Source organism: Macaca nemestrina, chromosome 10, assembly GCF_043159975.1.
Source record: "Macaca nemestrina isolate mMacNem1 chromosome 10, mMacNem.hap1, whole genome shotgun sequence".
In the NCBI taxonomy this organism is placed as follows: Eukaryota; Metazoa; Chordata; class Mammalia; order Primates; family Cercopithecidae; genus Macaca; species Macaca nemestrina.
This window is the reverse complement of record NC_092134.1, coordinates 52,603,996-52,627,527: the sequence shown is the minus strand read 5'-3', so window position 1 is coordinate 52,627,527 and position 23,532 is coordinate 52,603,996. Positions and strand designations below refer to the sequence as shown.

The window sequence follows — 23,532 nt, the reverse complement described above, 5'->3', positions numbered from 1 at the left end:
AAAATGATATGTATTCAAGGATGGGAATCTGTTACCACAGCGGGGCATTGTTGAAATTAGCGAACGTCCTAGTTTCCTTGCTGTTTTTCCTCTGGTGAGGGATGCATTGTGAAGAGCAGGGAAAACCTGGTATTGACAATACTATCACCCAACAGGGCATAATAAAATGTGCTGGGTAGTTTTGATTGGTTTTGTTTTATTTACAAGAAGACAGTCTAAACTGAGCTTCATACATTTCTATTTTGGGGGATTATCTGAAGTGTCCAATTGTATTGTATCTTGGGGAATCAATTTCTGTATTTGAGAATAAGGAATATTCAAATATTTGCCTCTGGTTTCCTGATCTATTTTGAATACTTCAACTAAGCAATTATCCTTTTCTCAGATACATTTCTGTGCTTAAGGTATTCAAATGCTCAAATAATTATTGCTTCCTATTTATTTCATAAAGATCAGACTTAGGTGCCTAGATTTACCATAAACCAAAAATTATGACCTGTAAAGGTAGTTCTAACAGATTATTTTCTAGGGAATGATATTTTCTGAAAGATGGTATCTCACTGTCTATTTACCTATGGGAATATATTAACAAAGTAGGTGTTTTTTTTTTTTTTTCTCTACAGAGGAAGCAGCATCTGCCATTCACAATATTGATATCACTGGTTTCCATCTGCCCAATTATAAGAGAAATAATATTTGTTTATGTTAGAGTGCCAAAAATATCTAGTTTATATTTGGGGAAATTGACCTAAACTTTGTGTGACATAAATATTTGAATATATATGCACATATAATTTAGTTTTGCTAAGTTTTAAAATACGAAATAGGCTTCCATGACAGCACATCAGTGTCAGTAGAGTTTAGATTTCTTCAATGTTTATCAATCAAAAAGTATAAAACTCAACAAAAAATATTGAGAGTGGGGTTATGTATATAACATATGAGAATCTGTTCACGGGGCTAGGTCCTTTGCTAGTATTCTCTTACTAGATTCTTAACACTTGGTAAGAAAAGAACCTAAGTTGTAACGAATGCACTCTGATAATATATATTTTGTAGAATAAATATACATTATATTCTGTTGGAATTAATAATAATAGATACAAGCAATAATTAGATCAAAAACTACAGTGCTAGAGTTCCTACCCTTGCTTCTAACAAACTGAAAGTTGAGCTAAAATTGGTCCATTCTATTAATGCATAATAAAATTCGTGGAAACAAAATAAAAATCCGACTGCTTCTAGAACCTGAAGAAAATATAAATATACTATGATACCTTGCGATTTTCAAGAGGAAAACAGAGGTTGAACTTGCAATTAACTGGAATTCCAATTCAGACAACTCAGCACTATGGATTGTGGAGCAGGTCAGGGTAAGGGGCAATGTGTAGGTTTCTGTTACGTGGCAACACCCTTTGAACTGATGCAGTTTGAATTATAGCCTAATGAGGGGTTTGCTAATATCTGGAAAAGCTATGGACCCAAGATTCACTCAATCTTGGCCCTGGTGATTTATTTAAAAGTCACAGACTTTATTCTTCTTACACTGTTTCAGTTTGCAGACTAGAAAACCTCTCCCTCTGCACACTGAGAATTCCCACTGCCGTGAATGGAAGGTCAATGTATGTAAAGCCCACGTGAGCAGTGGCGGTTCAAGCCCAGAGAAAGAAGGTGTCGAGTTGCCTTGGTAAAGAATTTATACACCATGTGTTCACAGCTTCTTGACAGGTATAATTATCTGTGTTGTCTTTTACTATGTGCTGGGATTCTGAAGCACGATTTCAAATTTGTGACTATAGGATGTTTGATCAAGTAGCTTTCCCTCAAGGGCCTGAAAGGGAAAAAGAGTGAAGAGAAATCAGTGATTAGTATTCATTTGTCAACTACAATATGCTAAAAATATCAAAAGAGCATATGCTATGTGAGAACAGCAAGGATTATTTTGGGTGCTATCATTCATGCACCATCTTCCACATATGAAAAAATTCGTTTGATGTTTGCAAAGGAAGTAATTATCAAATGAAGATGGAAAAGCCACAGTTGTTCCCTAAAATGAAATAAAGAACACCAGTTTGGAAACATTTCAAATGTAAAACATTTCTCTCTTCCATTTCCAGATGATTCTATTTTTCCTCATGAAGGCAAAGAATAACCAACATTTATGTTATGACTCTTAGGGCTTTTTGTAGTGCTTTTGTTGAGGTGGAAGCCAGCAAAACCTCCCTCTGCTGGGCTGGAAGCACCAATATTCCTTCTCTGACGCAGACATTAAATCTGTCTCTCTTCATGAGGTCAGCCTGACACCACGTGGAACAGAATAGGCAATTGCCTCTATGGTCAGATTTTGGGGAGCAGTCTTGCCAGACACTTCCCCCCATACCTGCCACTCTTCCACGATTAGGGGGTCATTTCTTTCAGAAAGAACAGTGATTTTTACATCTTTGTTCTCTAAGCTGCAGATATTTTTATTTCAGTGAATGCCAAGCACCATATTGAAAACAGATTTTAACAAAATTGTTCTGTTTACTTTACATCAACACTCTCCAGCTGCCGTGCTTTAGAGAGATGTGCCCAACCTCCCCTGGGGTCTACTGAGTGGTTTGAACACCGTGCATAAAGCCATTGTGTTTCCTCAGGAGTCACTGAGATATTATATAACAACACATGAGCGTTAACATTTTAACTATTACAACATCACCACTCTGACTACTACTCCTATGACTAATGAAAATTTATGGAGTGCTCACTAAGTGTCACACAGTTTGTTAAGAGTTTCACTTTTTTTCATATTTAATCTCCACAACAGACCATTTTACTGAAATCTTAGATTGAATAACTTCCTAAAGGTCATTTAGCTGTACAGTGACCAGAGATCTAGACTGAGTTCTTTTTTTTTTTTTGAGATGAAGTAAATCTTTGCTTCCCGGGCTCAAGCGATTCTCCTGCCTCAGCCTCCTGAGTAGCTGGGACTATAGGCGTGTGCCACCAACCCCAGCTAATTTTTGTATTTGTAGTAGAGATGGGGTTTCCCCATGTGAGCCAGTCTGGTCTCAAACTCCCGACTTCAGGTGATCTGTCCACCTTGGCCTCCCAAAGTGCTGGGATTACAGGTGTGAGCCACCGTGCCTGGCCTAGAGGCTGAGTTCTTAATGAATGATATGATAATATAACTACATGTCCTGAAGGAATGGGACTCAGAACAGGTGAGTTTGGGTAAGTCTTGGATCTTTTCACCTATCCAGGGCAGGAGTCAGCCTGAGAGAAAGCACTGGGCATTCAACATGTGGGCCACTGACATACCTGTTGGGAAGAACCAGCTGCAACAAATGTTAATATTGCCCTCAGTCATGATTTATAATTTAACTGATTAACAATTTATTTTTAACAAAAGCTTCTTTTCCATATTAGTGTGAATCTGGTTGATCAAATTGCCTTACTAACTCTTAAAAGAGCCATTGTGGTAGAACAATACTGCCTCCTCATCCACTAAATGTTAAGTCCACATCCTAATCTCCAGAACCTATAAATATGTTAGATTACATGACAAGGAAATTAAGGTTGTAAATGAAATTAAGGTTGCTAATCAGCCTATGTTAAAATAGGAAAATTATCTTGGATTATTTAGTTCAACCCAATGCAATTAAAAGTGGAAGAGGGATGTGTCAAAGGAGAAAAATCACAAGAGAAATTTAAAGAATATTTTGAACCAAGTAAAAATGAAAAATAAAAATGTTTTGATAAGTTGTGGGAACAAAAAAATGAATCATCTATACCTCTTCCCTAGGAAACTAGAAAAAGGGCAAATTAAATCTAAAGTAAGCAGAAGAAAACAAATAATAAAAATTAATGCAGATTAATTTTTCATTAATAAAAATTAATGTGGAAGAAATCAATGAAATTGAAATAGGAAATTAATAGAGAAAATCAATGAAATCAAAAGCTGATTCTTTAAAATGATAAATAAAAACCAAGCACTGTGGTGCATGCATGTAGTCCCAGCTACTCAGGAGACTGAGATGGAAGGATTGTGTGAGTCCAGGAATTTAAGTTCAGCCTAGGCAACATAGCAAGACCCCCTATCTCAAAAAAAATAAAATAAAAAGACTGACAAAATCAATAAACTTCTAGCCATGCTAACTAAAAGGAAGAGAGGACACAAATTATTACCAATATTAGAAATGAAAGCAGTCACATCACTACAAATACCATGGACATTAAAAGGATATTAAACAAAATACTATGAACAACTTTATATCCACCATTTTGATAACCGAGATAAAATGGACCAATTCCTTGAAAGACACAATCTGCCAAAACTCACATAAGAAGAAATAGACAATTTGAATAAGTCTATATTTATAAAAGAAATTGAATCAATAATTAGTAACATTCCAAAGCAGGAAGTACCATACCCTGATAGGTTCACTGGAGAATTCTACCAAAATTTAAGAAATAAGTTATACCAATTGTCTATAATTGCTTTCAGCATATCAGACAGAAGCAGAGGGAATACTTCCTAACTCATTCTATATGGCCAGCATTACATTAATACCAAAGCCAGACGAAGACACTAGAAGGAAAAAAAACCTAACTACATACCAATATCTCTCATGAAAATAAATTTAAAAATCCTCAACAAAAGTTAGCAAATCAAATCCAACAAGATATAAAAATGTTAATGACCTTAATGTCCATTCATAAGAGATTGATTATTGTATACCTAGACAGTAAGACTTTACACAGATATTTAAACTGTAGACCTAAGTCTACTAATGTTAACCATATTGTTTAATTTTTAAAAATCAGGCTATAATTTAGTATGTAAAATATGAGTGAAAATAAGCATATATATATATAAACACATACATATAAACATACATATATAGAAATTACATGTCTGGAGAAAAAACAACGTGTACTAAAATGAAGTGAGATCATAGCTGAAAGGTTAATTTATTCTTTATACTTCTCTACTGTCTAAAAATTTTGCAATGAAAAAGTGTCACTTTCATAGACAATAAACATCAAATGTAAATCAGTAGAAATAAATTAAACAGTTTTACAAGCACCAAGACAACAACACAAATGAAAGAGGGGGACAGAAAAGAGCATTGTAATGAAGGCAGAGGTCAGAGAAATGCAATGTGAGAAGGACTCCACCACCGCTACTGGTTTTGAAGATGGAGGAACGGCCCAGGAAGCAATGAATTTTTCCCCCAGAGCCCCCTAAAGCCCAGTAAAACTGTGTTGGACTTCTATCCTACAGAATTACAAGATATATTTTTAAAATTTGATATTCAATTGGCAAATAATAATTGTATATGTTTGTGATGTACAAATTTCTGATGTACAAATACATTTGTGATGTACAAATATATTGAATTGATGTTTTGATATGTTTACAATGTGAAATGATTAAACAAGATAAAATAATTAACACATTTTATCACCACACACACTTATTTTTTGTGGTGGAAATATTTAAAATCTATCCTTTTAACAATTTTGAAATAGACATTATTATTTAACTCATCATTCTGTGCAATAGATCACTAAAGCTTATTCCTCCTGTCTAACTGAAACTTTATACCCTTTGGTCAACTTCTCCCCTTTCTTTTCCTGTTCACCCTTCTTCTGAAACCTCTGATAATCACCATTCTCCTCTCTACTTCTATGAGTCTAACTTTTTTTTTTTTTTTTGAGACAGAGTCTCCCTCTGTCGCCCAAGCTGGAATGCGGTGGTGCGATCTCGGCTCACTGCAACCTCCACCTCCTGGGTTCAAGCGATTCTTCTGCCTCAGCCTCCTGAGTAGCTGGGATTACAGGTGCACCACCACGCCTGGCTAATTTTTGTATTTTTAGTAGAGACAGGGTTTCACCATATCGGCCAGGCTGGTCTCAAACTCCTGACCTCGTGATCCATCAGCTTCGGCCTCCCAAAGTGCTGGGATTACAGGTGTGAGCCACCGCACCCGAAGAAGTCTAACTTTTTTAGATTCCACTTATAGGTGAGAAATGTGGCATTTGTTCTTCTGTGCCTGGCTTATTTCACTTAGCACAATGTCTTCCAGGTTCATCCATGTTGTTGCAAATGACAGGATTTCCCTCCCTTTTGAGGCTGAATAGTATTCTGTTATGTATATTCATTTAACTGATGCTGGACACCTATGTAGCTCCTTTATCTTAGCTAGTGTGAACAATGCTGCAATCTACATGTACTGCAGGTATCCTTTTAACATGCTAATTTCTATTCATTTGGATATATCCCCAGAAGTGAGATTGTTGGATCATATGGTGGTTCTAATTTTAGTTTTTGAGGACCCTCCTCTATATTTTTTCCCAAAATGTCTGTATTAATTTACATTCCCACCACTGTTGCATAAGGATTCCTCTTACTCCACACCTTTGCAAACACTTGTTATATATTTTTTTCTTTTTTAAAATTTAAAATTTTACTTTTTTTTTTTTTAACAGATGGGGGTCCCACTGCGTTGCCCAGGGTGGACTCAAATTCCTAGACTCAAACAACCCTGCTGCCTCACCTCCTCCTCCTATGTAGCTGGGACTACAGGTGCTTGCTACCACATCTGGCTTTGTCTTTTTTTTTGATAATAGCCATTCTAAGAGGTGTGAGGTGAGATCTCACTGTGGTTTAAATTGCATTTCCCTGATTATTAGTGACAATGAGCATTTTTCATGCATCTGTTGGCTATTCCTTAGGCTTCTTTTGAGAAATGTCTATTAAGTCATTTCCCCATTTTTGATTGGGTTGTTTTCTTGCTATTGAGTTTTTTAAGTTTCATACATATTTTGGATATTAGTCCTTTATCAGATGTATGGTTTGCAAATATTTTCTTCTAATCCATGGGTTATTTCTTCAGTCTGTTAATTGTTTCCTTTGCTGTGAAGAAGCTATTTAGTTGGGCAGAATCCTGTTCATCTATTTTTACTTTTGTTGCCTGTGATTTTGGGAATGTATCCAAGAAATCTTTGCCCATATCAATGTTGTGGAGCATTTCTTCTATTTTCGTCTAGTAGTTTCATAGTTTCAAGTCTTACAGTTAAGCTTCCAATCCTTTTAAGTTGGTTTTGTTATGGGGTGAGATAAGGGTCCAATTTCATTCTTCTGCTTTGGATATCCAGTTTTCCCAACACCACTGATTGAAGAGATTGTCCTTTTTCCATTACATGTTTTTGGTGCCTTTGTCAAAAATCAATTGACGGTAAATATGTGGATTTATTTCTGGGTTCTCTAGCTTGTTCCATTGGTCTATGTGTCTCTCTTTATGTCAGTGGCATGCTGTTTTGATTACCATAGCTTTGTAATAGACCCCAAGGTCAGGTAGTGTGAAGGCTTCAGTCTGGTTCTTTATGCTCAAAGTTGATTTGGCCATTTGATGTCTTCTGTGGTTCCATACAAATTTTGGGATTTTTTTTCCTACTTCTGTGAAAAATGACGTTGGAATTTTGATAGTAAGAGCACTGAATTCTACAGCATTACAGGAGACAATAAATTTGTGTTATTTTAAGGTACTATATTTGCGGTAGTTTTTATGGTAGCCATGGAAAGCTAATGCATCTTTGAGGATGAAGTACTTTAAAGGATGGGGTACTATTTTAAAGGTAATTGATAAGGGTGATTTGGATAACTGCATGAGACTGAATCCCCAGACAGTTCACAAATATGTCTGTGAAGTGGGGTCAGGAAAAGTAAGGGCAAGTCCCACTGAACAAAGAGGCAGTGTGGCAATATGAGTAAGAGCAAGAGGCTTTAAAGCCCATGTTCCTGGGTTTGAATCATGGCCCTATTACTTGTTACAATAGATGTGAAATGTTACGCACATTTTAAAAACTCCTATATGCTTCAGTTTCCTACTTTATTTTTAATTTTTTTAATTTTTAATTTTTGTGGGTACATGATGTATATATTTATGGGGTACATGAGATGTTTTGATACAGGCATGCAATGTGTAATCATCACATCATGGAAACTGGGGTGTGCATTTTCTTAAATATTTTTCCTTTGCATTACAAACAATCCAGTTATACTCATTTAGTTATTTTTAAGTGTACAGCTAAATTGTTATTGACTATAGTCACCCTGTTGTGCTGTCAAATACTAGGCCTTATGCATTCATTGTGTTTCTGTACCCGTTAATCATCTCCACCTCCCTCCCCACTCCTCCACTATCCTTCCCAGCCTCTGGTAACCATCCTTTTACCCTCTAGCTCCATGGGCTCAATAGCTTTGATTTTTAGTTCCCACAAATAAGTGAGAATATGTAATGTTTGCCTTTCTGTGCTTGGCTTATTTCACTTAACGTAATGATCTCCATGCTGTTGCAAATTACTGATTTTTTTTTTTTTTTTTTTTTTTTGAGACAGAGTCTTGATCTGCCATCCAGGCTGGAATGCAGTGGCATGAACTTGGCTCACTGCAACCTCCACCTCCTGTGTTCAAACTATTCTTGTGCCTCAGCCTCCGAAGTAGCTGGGATTATAGGTGTGTGTCACCAGCTCCGGCTAACTGTTTTTTTTTTTTTTTTTGTATTTTTACTAGAGATGGGTTTTTGCCACGTTGGCCAGGCTGGTCTCAAACTCCCAGCCTCAAGTGATCCGGCCGCTTTGGCCTTCCAAAGTATTGCGATTACAGGTGTGAGCCACCATGCCTGGTATAAATCTCATTCTCTTTTATGGCTGAATAGTGCTCCATTGTGTATAAGTACCACATTTTCTTTATCCATTCATCTGTTGATGGACACTTAGGTTGCTTCTAAATCTTGGCTAATGTGAACAGAGCTGCAGCAAACATGGGAGTGCAGATATCTGCAGTGAGAACCTCCAAACTGTTCTCCATAGTGGTTGTACTAATTAGTTTGCTACTTTAAAACAAGATGAAACATAGTACCTAATCTTCATAAGGCTATTGAAAAGATTAAGTAATTTAATATATATGAAGCACTTAAAAGAGTTCTTGGCACACACTAATTGTTTAATAAGTGTTAGTCAGCTTTATGATTATTTCTGTCCAGTGTTCTGCTTGGAAACTCTGGGTTCCTTGTGTTCAATTTTATTGGAGTCATCCCCTGGAACTTGGTTTTCTCAGTGACTGGGCTGATAGTTTTGGTAGTAATTCCCTGGATTAGATCATCAGGATCATGTATGTGGTAATGCTAGAAGAAGGTAGAGAAGGCTTTTAAAGGTAGGCAAAATAAAGAAAATGGGGGGTCTTCAGAGTAGGGGAAAAAGAGATTTGGGGAGGCTACCGGCAAATGCTAGCAACTTTGTAAATTTAATAAGATACAGGCTGGTTTTGACTGGAATGAATTCTCCACCCTAGATCCAGTCATGGAGGTCAGGGACAAGATTTTGGTCTTGACATCCTCAGAATGTTGATATCTCCAGAGATATTCCTCTTTCTTCTTACTTTTATTTTTTGAGAATGTGGGTGAAATATGATATACATGGAGTCAAAATAAGAAGCTGAGGTGCTTAAAGCTGAGTAAAATATAACAGTCTGATATGGTTTGACTGTGGCCCTACCCAAATCTGAACTTGAATTGTATCTCCCAGAATTCCCACGTTGTGGAAGGGACCCAGCGGGAGGTGACTGAATCATGGTGGCTGGTCTTTTCCGTGCTGTTCTTGTGATAGTGAATAAATCTCGCGAGATCTGATGGGTTTATCAGGGGTTTCTGCTTGTGTTTCTCCCTCATTTTTCTCTTGCCATGGCCATGTAAGACGTGCCTTTCGGGCTGGGAATGGTGGCTCATGTCTGTAATCCCAGCACTTTGGGAGGCCGAGGTGGGTGGATCACTTGAGGTCAGGAGTTCGACACCAGCCTGACCAATATGGTGAAACTCCGTCTCTACTAAAAATACAAAAATTAGCCGGCCGTGGTGGCAGGCACCTGTAATTCCAGCTACTTGGGAGGCTGAGGTGGGAGAATCGCTTGAACCCAGGAGGCGGAGGTTGCAGTGAGCCGAGATCGCGCCACTGCACTGTAACCCGGGTGACAGAGCGAGAATCCGCGTTAAAAGGAAAAAAAAAAAAGTGCGTTTCCCCTCCAGCCATGATTCTGAGGCCTCCCCAGCCATGTGAAACTGTAAGTCCAATTAAGCCTCTTTTTGTTCCTGGTTTCGGGTATGTCTTTATGAGCAGTGTGAAAATGAACTAATGCAACTGTTTCTCAAAAAAAGTGGGTATAGCGCTAATAAAACCCTTATTCATATTCTCTGTTTACATTTCTAGCATATTATTGCGCAACAATAATACTTTTTACATTTTAGAAAATGTAATCTATATCGTTCAATATTGTCAAATACAGAAGTTAGGGGAAAAGACAATTGATTTTTACTTTAAGAGAATTTACAATTAAAAATAAGCATAAGACACAAATTCCCTGCACAGTACTTGCATTAAATCTGTTTTCCGTTTGTATTCACTATTTATCATTGCTAGATGCTTTATAACTTTTACCATCTCAGATAAAAAAACACATTATTTCTAATTTCAGATTAGAAATTATATTTCATTTGATAAACAATAAGATAATATCAGACAAGTATTTTGATTTTAATTGGTTTTTGCTTGACTGGTTAAATTTTTAAAAAATCTGAGATGCTTAAAGTCTAATAGTTCAAATTGGCTTCAAACTTTTTTCAGAAGCAACTGTAGTAAGAATTAACAAGTGTGACAAATCCCATTTAGTCCTTAGAAATCAAATTAATTAAAATGTAATTAGGAGCTAATGTAGGTCTCTTTGACTGAAGTCACCATGAAAATCCATGAATGACATGACTTGGTTATATTTTATTTGTACCTGAAATGATCACTACAGTTTTATCTCAAGGGACCATGCTTATGTGTATTGCAAGTGCACAAACAAAAATTTCATGTTCACCTAAATAGAACTCTATTATATCTCATGCCAGAAAAAACACAGTTTGCATAATAAAGGCTTTTTACTAAAAATACTAACTAGTCTGTGGTGGTGAAACCATAGGAAATTTAATGAAGATGGATGGAACGGAGAAATGGAATTGAGTAATATGGCCCAGCAAATAACTCTGGCCAAGTTGTATACTTTTAAAGATGATTGAATGAGTATAATATTGGAAGCCTTTAGTAAGACCTTAGAAGTCTGAATGGGAACATATTTGTTTCAAAATACTAGCACAATTTTACTATGGACCAATGTGGTAAATCAATTAGGAGAATTGGTATACATCTATATTATCAAGGATGAGAGAAAAATGAGTTAGTAAAAAGAGTGTAAATGTTGAACTAAGGAATAATGCATTGTCATTACCACAAAAGAGATCTTTAAGAGCTCTAAAAGTACAAATGTAAAGTGGCTTTATATTTGGAATGGATAACAGAGAACGATGTGGACAAAATGACTTGTCCTTGTCTGTCTATAGACCTCTGTCTCAACTACATCATCCTAGACCAAGTCACCATATTTCCTGCCTGGACTACTATACATTAGCCTCCTAATTGGTCTCTGCTTCCACTCTCAGTCTTCAATAATCTATTCACACAGCAGCCAGAGTAATCTTTTAAATAAATCAGACCATGTCACTCCTGTGCTTAAAAACCTTTAGTGGCTTCCAGTGCAATAAAATCTAACTTCCCTCAGTGGCTCACAAAGCTCTCTGTGACCTGGTCCCCAGCTATCCCATTGACCCCATGGCCACCACCACTGTTCTTCTGACTCACTATTCTCTAACTACTCAGACTTTCTTTCTGTTCCTCAAATATGCCTGTCACAGAGCTACTGCATTGGCTATTTCTTTCTCTTTTTAGTCTTTTTTCCTTGCTTCTTGTGATTCAGTCCCATCGAAATGTTACCTCCTTTCAGAGATCTTCCCTGATCACACAGTCAAGTTACCACCGAGCAGTTCTCTATTTAAACCCCCTTTTTTACTCTGCAAACTACTGGTCCCAATAGGATATTTTTATTTACTTGTTTATTTGTTTATTAACTATCTCCTGCAACCAGAATGTAGGGATGAGGGCAAAAACTTTGCATTATTCACGCCATTTTTGCAGCTCATTAAACAGTGCCTCACTTATAACAGTGTCAAATAAATACTTAATGTTCAATAAATGTATTTTTAGGATAGAATGCAATTTGAGATAAAGATACTGAAACATGGTATATATAATAAAAAATAGCAGCCTATGAAAGATAGATTGTTGAATTCCCAGAATTGTTGGAGAACAAATCCCATACCTTTTACCCCCTTTTCTATGTAGCTTCTTCTTTTCACAAGTGTCACAAACAACTGAAATCCTCATGTTATATCCAGTGTTTCTCTTTGTGCAAATAGTAATCTGATGTTGAATGACCTAAAACCACTATTACCCACAATCATTTTTCTAAGAATATTTGAAGCTCACTTCAAATACACATTCGCAGACACCATAGTGTAAAGGTATCTAACAATATGAACTGTCTTCTCTAAAGGATAGCAAGGAAAATTTATATAACTCCAGAATATCTGATGTTGGCAGATGAAAACCTGGTAGAGTAAAAAGGAAAAGAATTCTATGTTTCTTGTAAATGTAGTCATGGGAGATCCACTGAAGTTATTTTAGCTTCATATTTTCATCTAAAAAACTTTTTATTGATACTTGCCTTGAAGGGATTTTTTTCTGAGGATTAAGGACAAAATGTGATAAGGGCATAGGGCATAGTAGGGACTTCAAAGATGGGGTCTCTTAACATTTTTTCTTCAATTTTCTTGATAATATGTAGCAAAACCTGATTTAGTATTCTTTGTTACAAAGTGGAATTTAGAAAAAGGCAGGAGAATCTTAGACACATTTTATTTCTACTTTACAACTTTTTCAAAACTCTTAAAGTTTTATTTTTAATTGACAAGTAATAATTTTATGTATTTATGGATTATAATGTGATGTTTCAATATGTGTATACAGTGTGGAATGATCAAATCAGGCTACCAAAGTTGTCACCACAAATACTTATTGTTTCTTTGTGGTGAGAATATTTACAGTCCATTCTCTTAGCTATTTTGAAATATGAAATACAATATTATTAACCATAGGTACCAAATTGTATAATAGATCATCTTAACTTATTCCCCTTCTACCTAACTGAAACTTGTACCCTTTGGCTAAGACCTTTTCCCTTTTCTCTCTCTCCCCTCCTCTCCCAACCTCCCAGCCTCTGGAAACCACATTCAACTCTCTACTTCTATGAATTAAAGTTTTTCAGATTCCACACATAGGTGAGATCATGTGGTATTTGTCTGTCCATGCCTGGCTCATTTCACGTACTATGATGTTCTCTAGGCCTATCCACGCTGACAAAAATGACAACATTTCCTGCTAATTAAAGGCTAAATATTAAATGGTATTCATGTGTGTGTGTGTGTGTATGTGTAGGTAGATATAGATATCTATCACATACTTATCACTTTTAAAGAAACGTATTCATTGATAGCACTTCAGTTTTCATATCTTGGCTGTTGTAATAATGCTGTATTGAACATGGGAGTGCAAACATCTCTTTGACATATTGATTTCAATTCCTTTGAATATCTCCCCAGAAACAGAATTGCTGGATCATATGGAATTCTATTTGAACTTTTTTGAGGAAAATCTGTATTGTCTGTCAAATTGGCTGTAGCAATTTATATTCCCACCAACAGTGTGCAAGGGTTCTCTCTTCTCCACATCCTCGCTAGCACTTGCTATCTTTCATCATTTTGATGATAGCCAATTTAAAAGGTATGAGGTGGTATCTCTTTGTGGTTTTAATTTGCTTTTCCCTGATGATTAGAGATGTTGAGCATTTTTTCATATAGCTGTTGGCCATTTGTATGTTAGACACACTTTAAAGGAGCATGAGAACTTCAGAATCTCTTAAAGCATGGACAGTGGCAGGTCTCAGCTTCATTCTTTTCAGTGGGGCACTTTTCCAATAAATTGTATCTCAGTATTCTAAAGGAGATCTTTCCATGGTCAGCGCTATAAGGTTGTGCAGTTAATACACTGTGTAAAGGTAACTGGCCAACAGGGTGAGTGAGGCCTGGAATCCAGCTCACACTCTTCTCCTTAGGATCCGGGTTTGCACGAGGCTGCATTTTCTTAATTTGTCTAAAAGCATCCTACAGCCCATACTTGTCCCTTTCAAAGTACATCATTTTCCAAATTATCTTGCATTTGTGGAGCATATAGCTGAATGGCACATAAACTATCTTGTTTATATATTTTTAGATCACTGTCTTTTGTTTGATTGATTTTGTTTGGATTATTTAAATCTAATGGTTTTGTTTCAGCTAAAGAAAATATATTTTAGAACATTTTATATATATATATATATACTCCTTGTATCAAATAAGTCACTTCTCACCTATGACATGTGATTTTGTTGTGTTTGTTGCTGCTGCTGCTGTTGCTGCTGCTGAATTAGCAATTGCTGCTGTTGCCGACGCCTGGCTGTTCGTAGCTTTTCAAAGCGAGCCTCCATTTCTTCCAGAACTTTTGGGGTGTATCGCACCACCAGCTTGACGCTGTCTTTAGCAGCCTTGAGTAGTTCCACAGCTTTCTCATGGTGTTCTCCTTCCACACTCTGAAAAGACAATGACACTTCTTAAAGGGAGGAGGTTCAATGTTCTTTTCCCTGAGAGACAAATCTGAAATTAGTATCATATTAAGAACCCCAAATTTAAATTTTTAAGAAAGCATGGCAAATGAGTTATCTTACCATCATCGTTATTATGTATTACACTCTGATTAAACTATAAGCAGGTTAGGCTGCACGGGGTCACAGAATGGACTGCGTGGGGATTCAGGTTATGTGGGTGAAAAGCAATGAAGACCTAAGTTATAATGCTAACATTAGGAATGAAATTTCCAAATTGCATCTGGAAGAGTAAATGCACTAGTCAACAAAATTTTGAAAAAAATTAAAACATAGTAACAAAGAGGAAATTTCTCTATCAGGTATTAAAATTTATTAAGAATCTACAATGATTAAAGTGGTATCTTATTGTGTGTATAAAAGAGATAGTAGAACATAGCACAGAGTCCAAAAGGAGAGTCATCACATGGAAAGTATTATTTATTATAAATGTGGACTTTAGACCAAAGGAGAAAAGGGCTATTAACTAAATTAAATAATACAAAATAATGGAGACCCAGCCGGGCGTGGTGACTCACACCTGTAATCCCAGCATTTTGGGAGGCCGAGGTGGGTGGATCACAAGGTCAAGAGATCGAGACCATCCTGGCTAACATGGTGAAACCCCGTCTCTACTAAAAATACAAAAAAGTAGCCAGGCTTGGTGGTGGGCGCCTGTAGTCCCAGCTACTCAGGAGGCTGAGGCAGGAAAATGGCATGAACCCAGAAGGCGGAGCTTGCAGTGAGCCGAGATAGTGCCATTGCGCTCCAGCCCAGGCGACAGAGCAAGACTCCATCTCAAAAAAAAAAAAAAAAAAAAAAATTGATAGCCTATGTAAGATTGTAAAGTTTACAGCCATCTCAAAAAAAAAAAAAAAAAAAAGGAGACCCAATTTCATACACTATGCTAAATATAACAGATTAATTAAAATTTAAATGTAAAATAAAAACATAAAATAATTAAAATAAAAGAAAGGTGAACACTAATCATTTTTCAATAGAAAGAGAATTCTTAATTTAAAATACCCAGGGAAACATAACTACAAAATCAGATGTACACAGTGTAAGTTTCTGTCTCAAACACTGTAAAAAAAAAAAAAAGGGCAAATAAACCAGAAAAACACTTTCAGTATATGACTGTCATATACTTAGTGCAAAAGGGATTTTTTTCTGGTTTATTTGCCCGTTTTTTATTTTTTTGAGACAGAGTTTCACTCTTGTTGGCCAGGCTGGAGTGCAATGGCCTGATCTGGGCTCACAGCCACCTCCGCCTCCTGGGTTCAAGCGATTCTCCTGCCTCAGCCTCCCGAGTAGCTGGGATTAAAGGTGTGCAACACCACGCCTGGCTAATTTTACATTTTTAGTAGAGATGGAGTTTCACCATGTTGGCCAGGCTGGTCTTGAACTCCTGACCTCAAGCGATCCACCTCCCTCAGCCTCTCAAGCTGCTGGGAGACAGGCATGAGCCACCGTGCCCAGCCTGCCCTTCATTCTTCTAACAAATCAATAAAGATCTAAGCAGAATGAGCAGTTGATATGCATGGACAAAAAATAAAAAATAAAAATGGTCGATAGACCTCAGAAAAGATGTTCAGACTCCCTAGTAATCAAAGAAGTATAGACCAACATAAAATACTTCTTTTTTTTTTTTTTTTTTGAGATGGAGCCTTGCTCTGTCACCTAGGCTGGAGTGCAGTGGCACGATCTTGGCTCACTGCAAGCTCCACCTCCTGGTTTCACGCCATTCTCCTGCCTCAACTTCCCAAATAGCTGGAACTACAGGTGCCTGCCACCATGTGCATCTAATTTTTTCCATTTTTAGTAGAGACGGGGTTTCACCGTGTCAGTCAGGATGGTCTCGATCTCCTGACCTTGTGATCCGCCTGCCTCGGGCTCCCAAAGTGCTGGGATTACAGGCGTGAGTCACTGCGCCTGGCCAATATTTCATTTTTGACTTAAAAATAATAAATATGTATTTTTAAATTTGGTGTACAGACAAGGATGTAGGAAAATTGGACTCAGACTGCTAATAACAAAAAACTGGTGAAATTTTTCTGGAGGGCACTATTGTTATGCATTGAATAACCCCTTATTATAAGTGAATAATTTTATATTCAGAAAAATCTATTCAGGATATAATCAAATATGCACACATACTTGTAAGATAGATATGATAGAAAACAAAAAACAAAATCAATTCTTGGCTTTTGAATTTCAAAACAGTCTTTTGAACATCATGGCATAGACAATACTTGGAGAAACTATGATTCCTCTAAGTAAACACAAAGCTGCTTTTTTCCCAGTCTTCTGAAGAGTCTCCAGGTTGGGATGATGGAGAAGCAAAAAGAAGAAAGTCATAATTAGACTTTATAGGACCCTAAATAAGGAGACCCTGGCTCCTGCGCCTCTGAGCTGATCACCAGGGCAAATGACAGAACCCTTAATTTACAGGATTGAACTGCCAAGGCCTTTTTGCCTTGCTTCTTGGGTAAAGTACAGAGAAAAAAAAAATCACAGTGCAGTGTGATGGATGGAGACTGAGATAAGCTTAAAGAGTGTCAGAACACCTAAGAGTCACACTGAAGAGGCAGAGAGGGCCACCCTCAATTGCTTGACATTACATTTTCACAATCCAAGCAGAAGGGAAACTCAAAATGGACACTAAATTGAGTAACGGAAAAATAAAGGAAGTGAAATCTTAAGCACCCTTGACTTATACCTTCAGATTCGTAATTTCTACTGCAGATTGGGAGACTTAAGGGATCATTTGATCATTGGCTTAGTCACTTAACTAATATGTTTATTGAGCATTTATTCTATGAATTATAGTCTACTACATTTCTTGAGAAAACATGAAAGGTAAACTTTGACAGCATCGTGCAATATAAACCCTATTTTCCGTATGTTTATAATTTCTTTATAACTGGTCCCACGATGATTTGTTAATGCATAGAATTTTCCTTTGAAAGGAGAACTTGGTGATTTGGTCGTCTATCTACCCTTCTCTAATTTCTTTTTTAATATTAAAACTTACATGTTTTTATGTTTTAATAATAATGGTTCACCCATTTTCTAGGCCAGATCATCAATCTGTAGACTTCTTTGTGGCTTTTGTTCTATTTGCTTTTATTTAATAGGGTTGAGATTCTAGGTCAGACCTTTAGAGGCCCATTATCTCTGTTTTGGCACTGTGTCTGCAATTCAGTTGCCACAGGAGAGCTGTGGTACTAATGTGTGGGGGCCATTAGGCCCTCACTGCGGTGGTGAGGAGTTGAGAGAAACATGGCTGGCTGGTGTACCACATACCAGGCCCTGCAAAACCATCAAGGTTATCCTCTTCCAGTCCCTGCTCTGCCCTCTCCCACACAGTTAACAATGTATCAAAAGTGGACCCCACAGTTGCCAATTCCAGAAATTTTGCCTTCATGCTTTATCTTCAGTTTAGACAAGGACTCAGATTCTCTTTAAGGCTCAGCAGAGTCAACAGGTCTCTTGGTTTGGTTCTACTGTCTTTCCCACCAGGATACAGAGTCACTGTGAGAGATCTGGGCAGTGTCACAGTTCCTTACTTGTACTACTGAAATGCTTTACTAACATCCCACAAATTATATCATTAAGCAGCTAAGAAGTGAGCTTTAGAAAGAGATTAAGAAATATAAGCATGCTTCAAAAATTTTTATTTCAAACACTCCTCAACTTTGCTTTTTAGTTGTTTTCAGAAGGATAAATTGTCTTAAGGATTATTTTTGTGGCCTTTTTTCCCCCACTAGCTTTGCCTACTTTGTAAATACTTTTGAGTGCATATGCTTGTCTCCTTAACTTATTATTTATCTCTGGAGTGCTTTCAGTCCGTCGGTATAACTTTGTAAGAAGGATAAGGCAATTTTCTCTTCTTCCTTCTTTCCCTTTTAAGGTAAAAACAAGAAATCAGACTATCTTGTTACAGAAGTCTTGTTGCATGAATAAAAAGAAGCCAAAAGATCTACTCAGCTAGTGTATAAATGTTGATGTGCAAGCCCTTCACAAGTATTCCTTGAGCCCTGAAGGTTTAGCATCTATTCTTGCTTTTGACTTAGTGTATGTCTCACTCTTAATGAAAATATGCATCATTTCTAGCTAAATATTTAAGACATATTTTGAAATGTGATAGATTATTTATAAACAGTTAAGCTCTTTTTATCAAAGTTGTATATACAAGCACTCCTGATTTGGAGGTGTCTTTTATAACAACCAGTGTAAGTTTGAGCAATCACTGAAAACTTGTAGCACTAGCTTTCTACATAGGCTGAGAAGGTGGTTCTTATATGACTTAAGAGCTCTAAAAATACTTCTTATTTTAAAGTGAAACCCCCTCTTCCATTTAAAACCTGAAATTCTATATTTTTAAGTTTTATTCCCTTGCTTTAAGAGTTTTGTTGTACCTACTGCATTAGCATAAATTAATTTAACAAGTTCTTGCAATGGACATCTGGTAAAATTGGATTTTATTAAGAAGGTGAGGAGTGATGAGAACAGCCTGAGGGTATAGTAGGTTCCCAGGAAATATTTTGACCAAAGAAAAGTATAGCCTAAAACATAAAAACTCCTAAAAAGAAACGTTACCTACCCCACAATTGTGCCTAGGCTGGCCATGAGCATACATGAAATGAATTAAAATTAAAATGCACTATGAAGACTGAACATTACCATCCTGAAAATGCTTCTATCTTTAGCTGATAAGTCTTTTAACAATAAACATAAAAATTAATATGAGGTCAGGCACAGTGACTCATGCCTGTAATCCCAGCCATTTGGGAGGTTGAGGCAGGAGGATTGTCTGAGCCCAGGGGTTCAAGACCAACCTGAGCAACATGGCAAGACCCCATCTCTAAAAAAAATTTTTTTTTTTTTAAATAGCTGGGGAGAGTGACATGTGCCTGTGGTCCCAACTACTTGGGATGCTGAACCAAGAGAGTGGCTTGAACCCAGGAGGTCGGGGCTGCAGGAAGCCGTGTTTGTGTCACTGCATTGTAGCCTGGGCAACACAGAGCGAGACTCTGTCCCCCCCCCAAAAAAAAAGTATATATATACACACACACACACAATTATATACATTAGTTATATATAATAGTTGTATACTATCATATACAACTATTTGAAGGCTCCTTTCCATATATATACACACATATATATATAGAGAGAGAGAGAGAGAGAGCCTCAAATAGTTGTATTACGATAAATACAAACTAATAAAATACTAAACTGATAGAAAAACCATACGAACTGGATTTGCTATAATATTGATATACAAATAAATATATTTTCATTTAGGAAGCTGGGGAAAAAATAGCTCAGTAAATAACCAAAGGCATACATGTTTCATCAGCAATCTCATACAGCAGTAAGCTCTAGGCAGCTTTCAAGTTAGTTAATTTGATTGAAGTTTAGCAAATCAATGTCTGGTAAATGAACCAAGGTTTTATTTTCTTTGTTTTGTTTTGAGATGAAGTCTTGCTCTGTCACCCAGGCTGGAGTGCAATGGCACGATCTTGACTTACTGCAACCTCCATCTCCCAGGTTCAAGCAATTCTTGTGCCTCAGCCTCCCGAGTAGCTGGGACTGTAGGTGCCCACCACCATGCCCAGCTACTTTTTGTATTTTTAGTAAAGACAGGGTTTGCCACAATGACCAGGCTGATCTCGAGCTCCTGGGCTCAAGTGATCTGCCTGCCTCAGCCTTGCAAAGCACTGGGTTTACAGGAATGAGCCACTGCGCCCAGACTCAACCAAGTTTTAAACATGGCTGCATTCTGATCATTCAACAGTTTTTCTATTCGTATACACTGTGAGATATCAAAATGGCAGCTTATTTCTGGTATGCTCAATTTCCTGGTTGATTAAGGATCATCCCTTATAAGGGAGAATTTGAATTGTACTACATACATGAATTTGCTCATGACATGTGCTCTCTCTCTCCCACTTCCATAGAGGGTTAAATTTTGACCCTGGCTAGATCTCAGATGGAAGCAATGCCTGCCCAGGGAAGCAATCATGCTATCTGTGTACCATCAGTCATCAACTGGCCAAGTTTTTAGGCAGGTTTTTCTCTGTGGGAATTACATAGACATCATCCTGATCCAGTTTTCTGATGGGTAAGTTACTTAAATACTTTGTTGGACAACAAGAGTTGACTAGACCTTGTGGTTATTCAAGGAATATTTACAGCCAGGTTTATGCATAGACTCCTAAATAACATCAGTCATTCCTTTAGATTAAAGGCCAAATGATGTTATCATCATCTGCAGTAAAGGACATCAAGGGTATTAGGTAATTATACCTTAGTGAATTAGATAGCTCAGAAACACAGAACATGTTACCTAAAAAGACCTTTAGAAACAATCTCATTTATGTCCTTATATCTTAATACATAAGGAAACAGACCCCAAGACTGGCTATAACTTACTCCATTTTATAAGTCTGTTAGTTGTAGGTCTGGATTAGAACTCATTTTTCTTGATGACTGCTCTTTCAACAACCCCATGCTAATTTTCTAGCTTAACTAATCCAGAAATGAAATACATGGAGTGTCATTTTTGTGTGATGTCAAAGGATAGGAACTAATGGCAAGGAAAACATCTGTCTACTCCTAGCTGAAAGGTGTGAGCTGGAGTGAAGGAGTGGCATGGGGCTACCTGAAGGGCTCACTACTATTAGGATTAGGGGGTTATGATTCTCAACTTTGTCTTTTTTTTTTTTTTTTTTTTTTGAGTCGGAGTCTCGCTCTGTGGCCCAGGCTGGAGTGCAGTGGTGCAATCTCGGCTCACTTCAAGCTCCGCCTCCCGGGTTCAAGCCATTCTCCTGCCTCAGCCTCCCGAGTAGCTGGGACGACAGGCGCCCATCACCACGCCAGGCTAATTTTTTGTATTTTTAGTAGAGACGGGGTTTCACCGTGTTAGCCAGGATGGTCTCGATTTCCTGACCTCGTGATCTGCCCGCCTCGGACTCCCAAAGTGCTGGGATTACAGGCGTGAGCCACTGAGCCTGGCCTGATTCTCAACTTTGAAAAGGCCCAGCATAACCAAGCAAAGACCTATTCCTTTCCCACATATAACAGTGATTATTTTTTTCTTATGATAGTTTTACTTTTGTTCCATGAAGGTCTTTTACTGTCATTTTAAGTGTGTGTGTGCTCATACATATAAATGTGTGTAAACATGCATGTGTGTATATGTATACTGTAGTTTTTATTGACCATTTATTAAGTAAAAGGCTGTTTTCTGTGCATTCTATCTAATCCTTGCAACATATCTGTTAAAAAGGTAATGAAAAGATTAAGAAATGTGTCCTAGGTCACCAGGTAGTAAGTGGAACAGATCAACCTGCAAGGAGCTTTATCTGTTTCTAGAGTCTAGGCTCTTACCTACCAATCCTTAATCTTAAATAAAATAATAAAAAAAAGTAAGTATCATATTGGCAGTTTTCCTTACTCATAGAGATGTTTAGGCCAGTCACTCTTAAACCTTTGATGTACATAGAAGTCAACTGAAGAAGTTTTTAAATATAGAGACCTAAGCTGTTCCCAGCCTTGCCATATTAAGATCTGTAGCAATATGACCTAGGAATATATAAATACAAAACTCTGATTCAACCATCCAGTCTCTGACATGTAGATTTGTGTTTGGACATACTACTCTGAACCCAAATAGAACTAAGCAAAATAGTAAATGTCATCTTAAGGGTTTCTCTACAACCTTACTACAGAAAAAAGGTGTTGGTTAGATGAGGGAAATCTTATGATTTTGCCTTGATGTAGCTCTACGTTTTGGCATTCTTGATCATTAAATAAAAGCAATGTTGATTGGGCATTTAATTAAGAAAGAAATATCTTTGAATTAGCTACATGATATACAGTAATGCCTCCTTATGCACAGTTTCAGTTACCCATGGTCAATCAACGTCCAAAAATAGGTGAGTACAGCACAATGGGATATTTTGAGAGAGAGAACGAGACATCACATTCACATAACTTTGATTGTAGTACATTGTTATAATTGTTCTAGTATTGTTGTTGTTAATCTCTTACTGTGCCTCATTTATAAATTAAACCATCCTAAATATGTATGTACAGTAAAGGAAAAAATATAGTATACATTATTCAGAAAAGAATTTTATGATGTTTTATCTTTCCCTTTTTTCAAATATGTTAATTTTCCTGTTCTAAATATAGTCTTTATTGATTAAGAAAAGTGGAAAAAGTATTAAAAGTATCACATTTATCTTTTGGAAAAATGTGCTAATGACCTCCCATAGTACTTTGTTCTTGCTTTATGCTAATATCTATCACAACTGCACTGTAATTTATCAGTTCACCATCATTCTGTTGCCACTAGACTGTCCAAGAGGAGGATGAGTCTAATTTATTTATCTCTATGTCCAGCATTTATTATGAACTCAATAAATACTTAGTCAATGAATATAACATCAATATAAAATATAAAGTCTCATAGGCTAAGGAACCAGTATTGCCTAGGTTTAAATCTGAGCTTCCCTTACCAGCTCTGTGAACACAGACAAGCTGCTTAATATTTCAAAGCTTCACTTTCCTTGCCTGTAAATTATGCATCATAGTGTACTTAGTTTATAGGATTATTATGAGCATTACATTTAACATACACTAAGCACTTGGAAGAGTGCCTGGAATTTACAAAACGTCCAACAAATGTCAGTTCTTTGTTGAACTATTTTCTTGGTGATAGTGTTGCTTAGGGCTTCAGATGTTCACAGACAACAACAGCAACAAAATATGATTTTACCTTTGGTGTAGGTAGAAGTTTTCTTTATATTATTTGGGAAGCAAAAGTTTACCAAGTAAATTAATAGTGTATGGGGCTTGTTGGAAGA

At 36.9% G+C, this 23,532-nt stretch overlaps 1 protein-coding gene across 2 annotated transcripts in view; it reads right to left on the bottom strand.

The window, feature by feature from the left end:
• Positions 1–1,679: 1,679 nt before the first annotated feature.
• LOC105473294 (lin-7 homolog A, crumbs cell polarity complex component) overlaps positions 1,680–23,532 on the bottom strand; it is a 145,976-nt gene continuing 124,123 nt past the window's right edge. For both annotated transcript variants that reach the window (XM_011727033.3, XM_024790170.2), the window contains 2 exons: positions 14,384–14,602; positions 1,680–1,831 (listed from right to left, as the gene is read on the bottom strand). In XM_011727033.3, coding sequence (XP_011725335.1) covers positions 14,384–14,602 — 219 coding nt within the window. In that variant the 3' untranslated portion in view covers positions 1,680–1,831. The remainder of the gene's footprint in view (positions 1,832–14,383; positions 14,603–23,532) is intronic.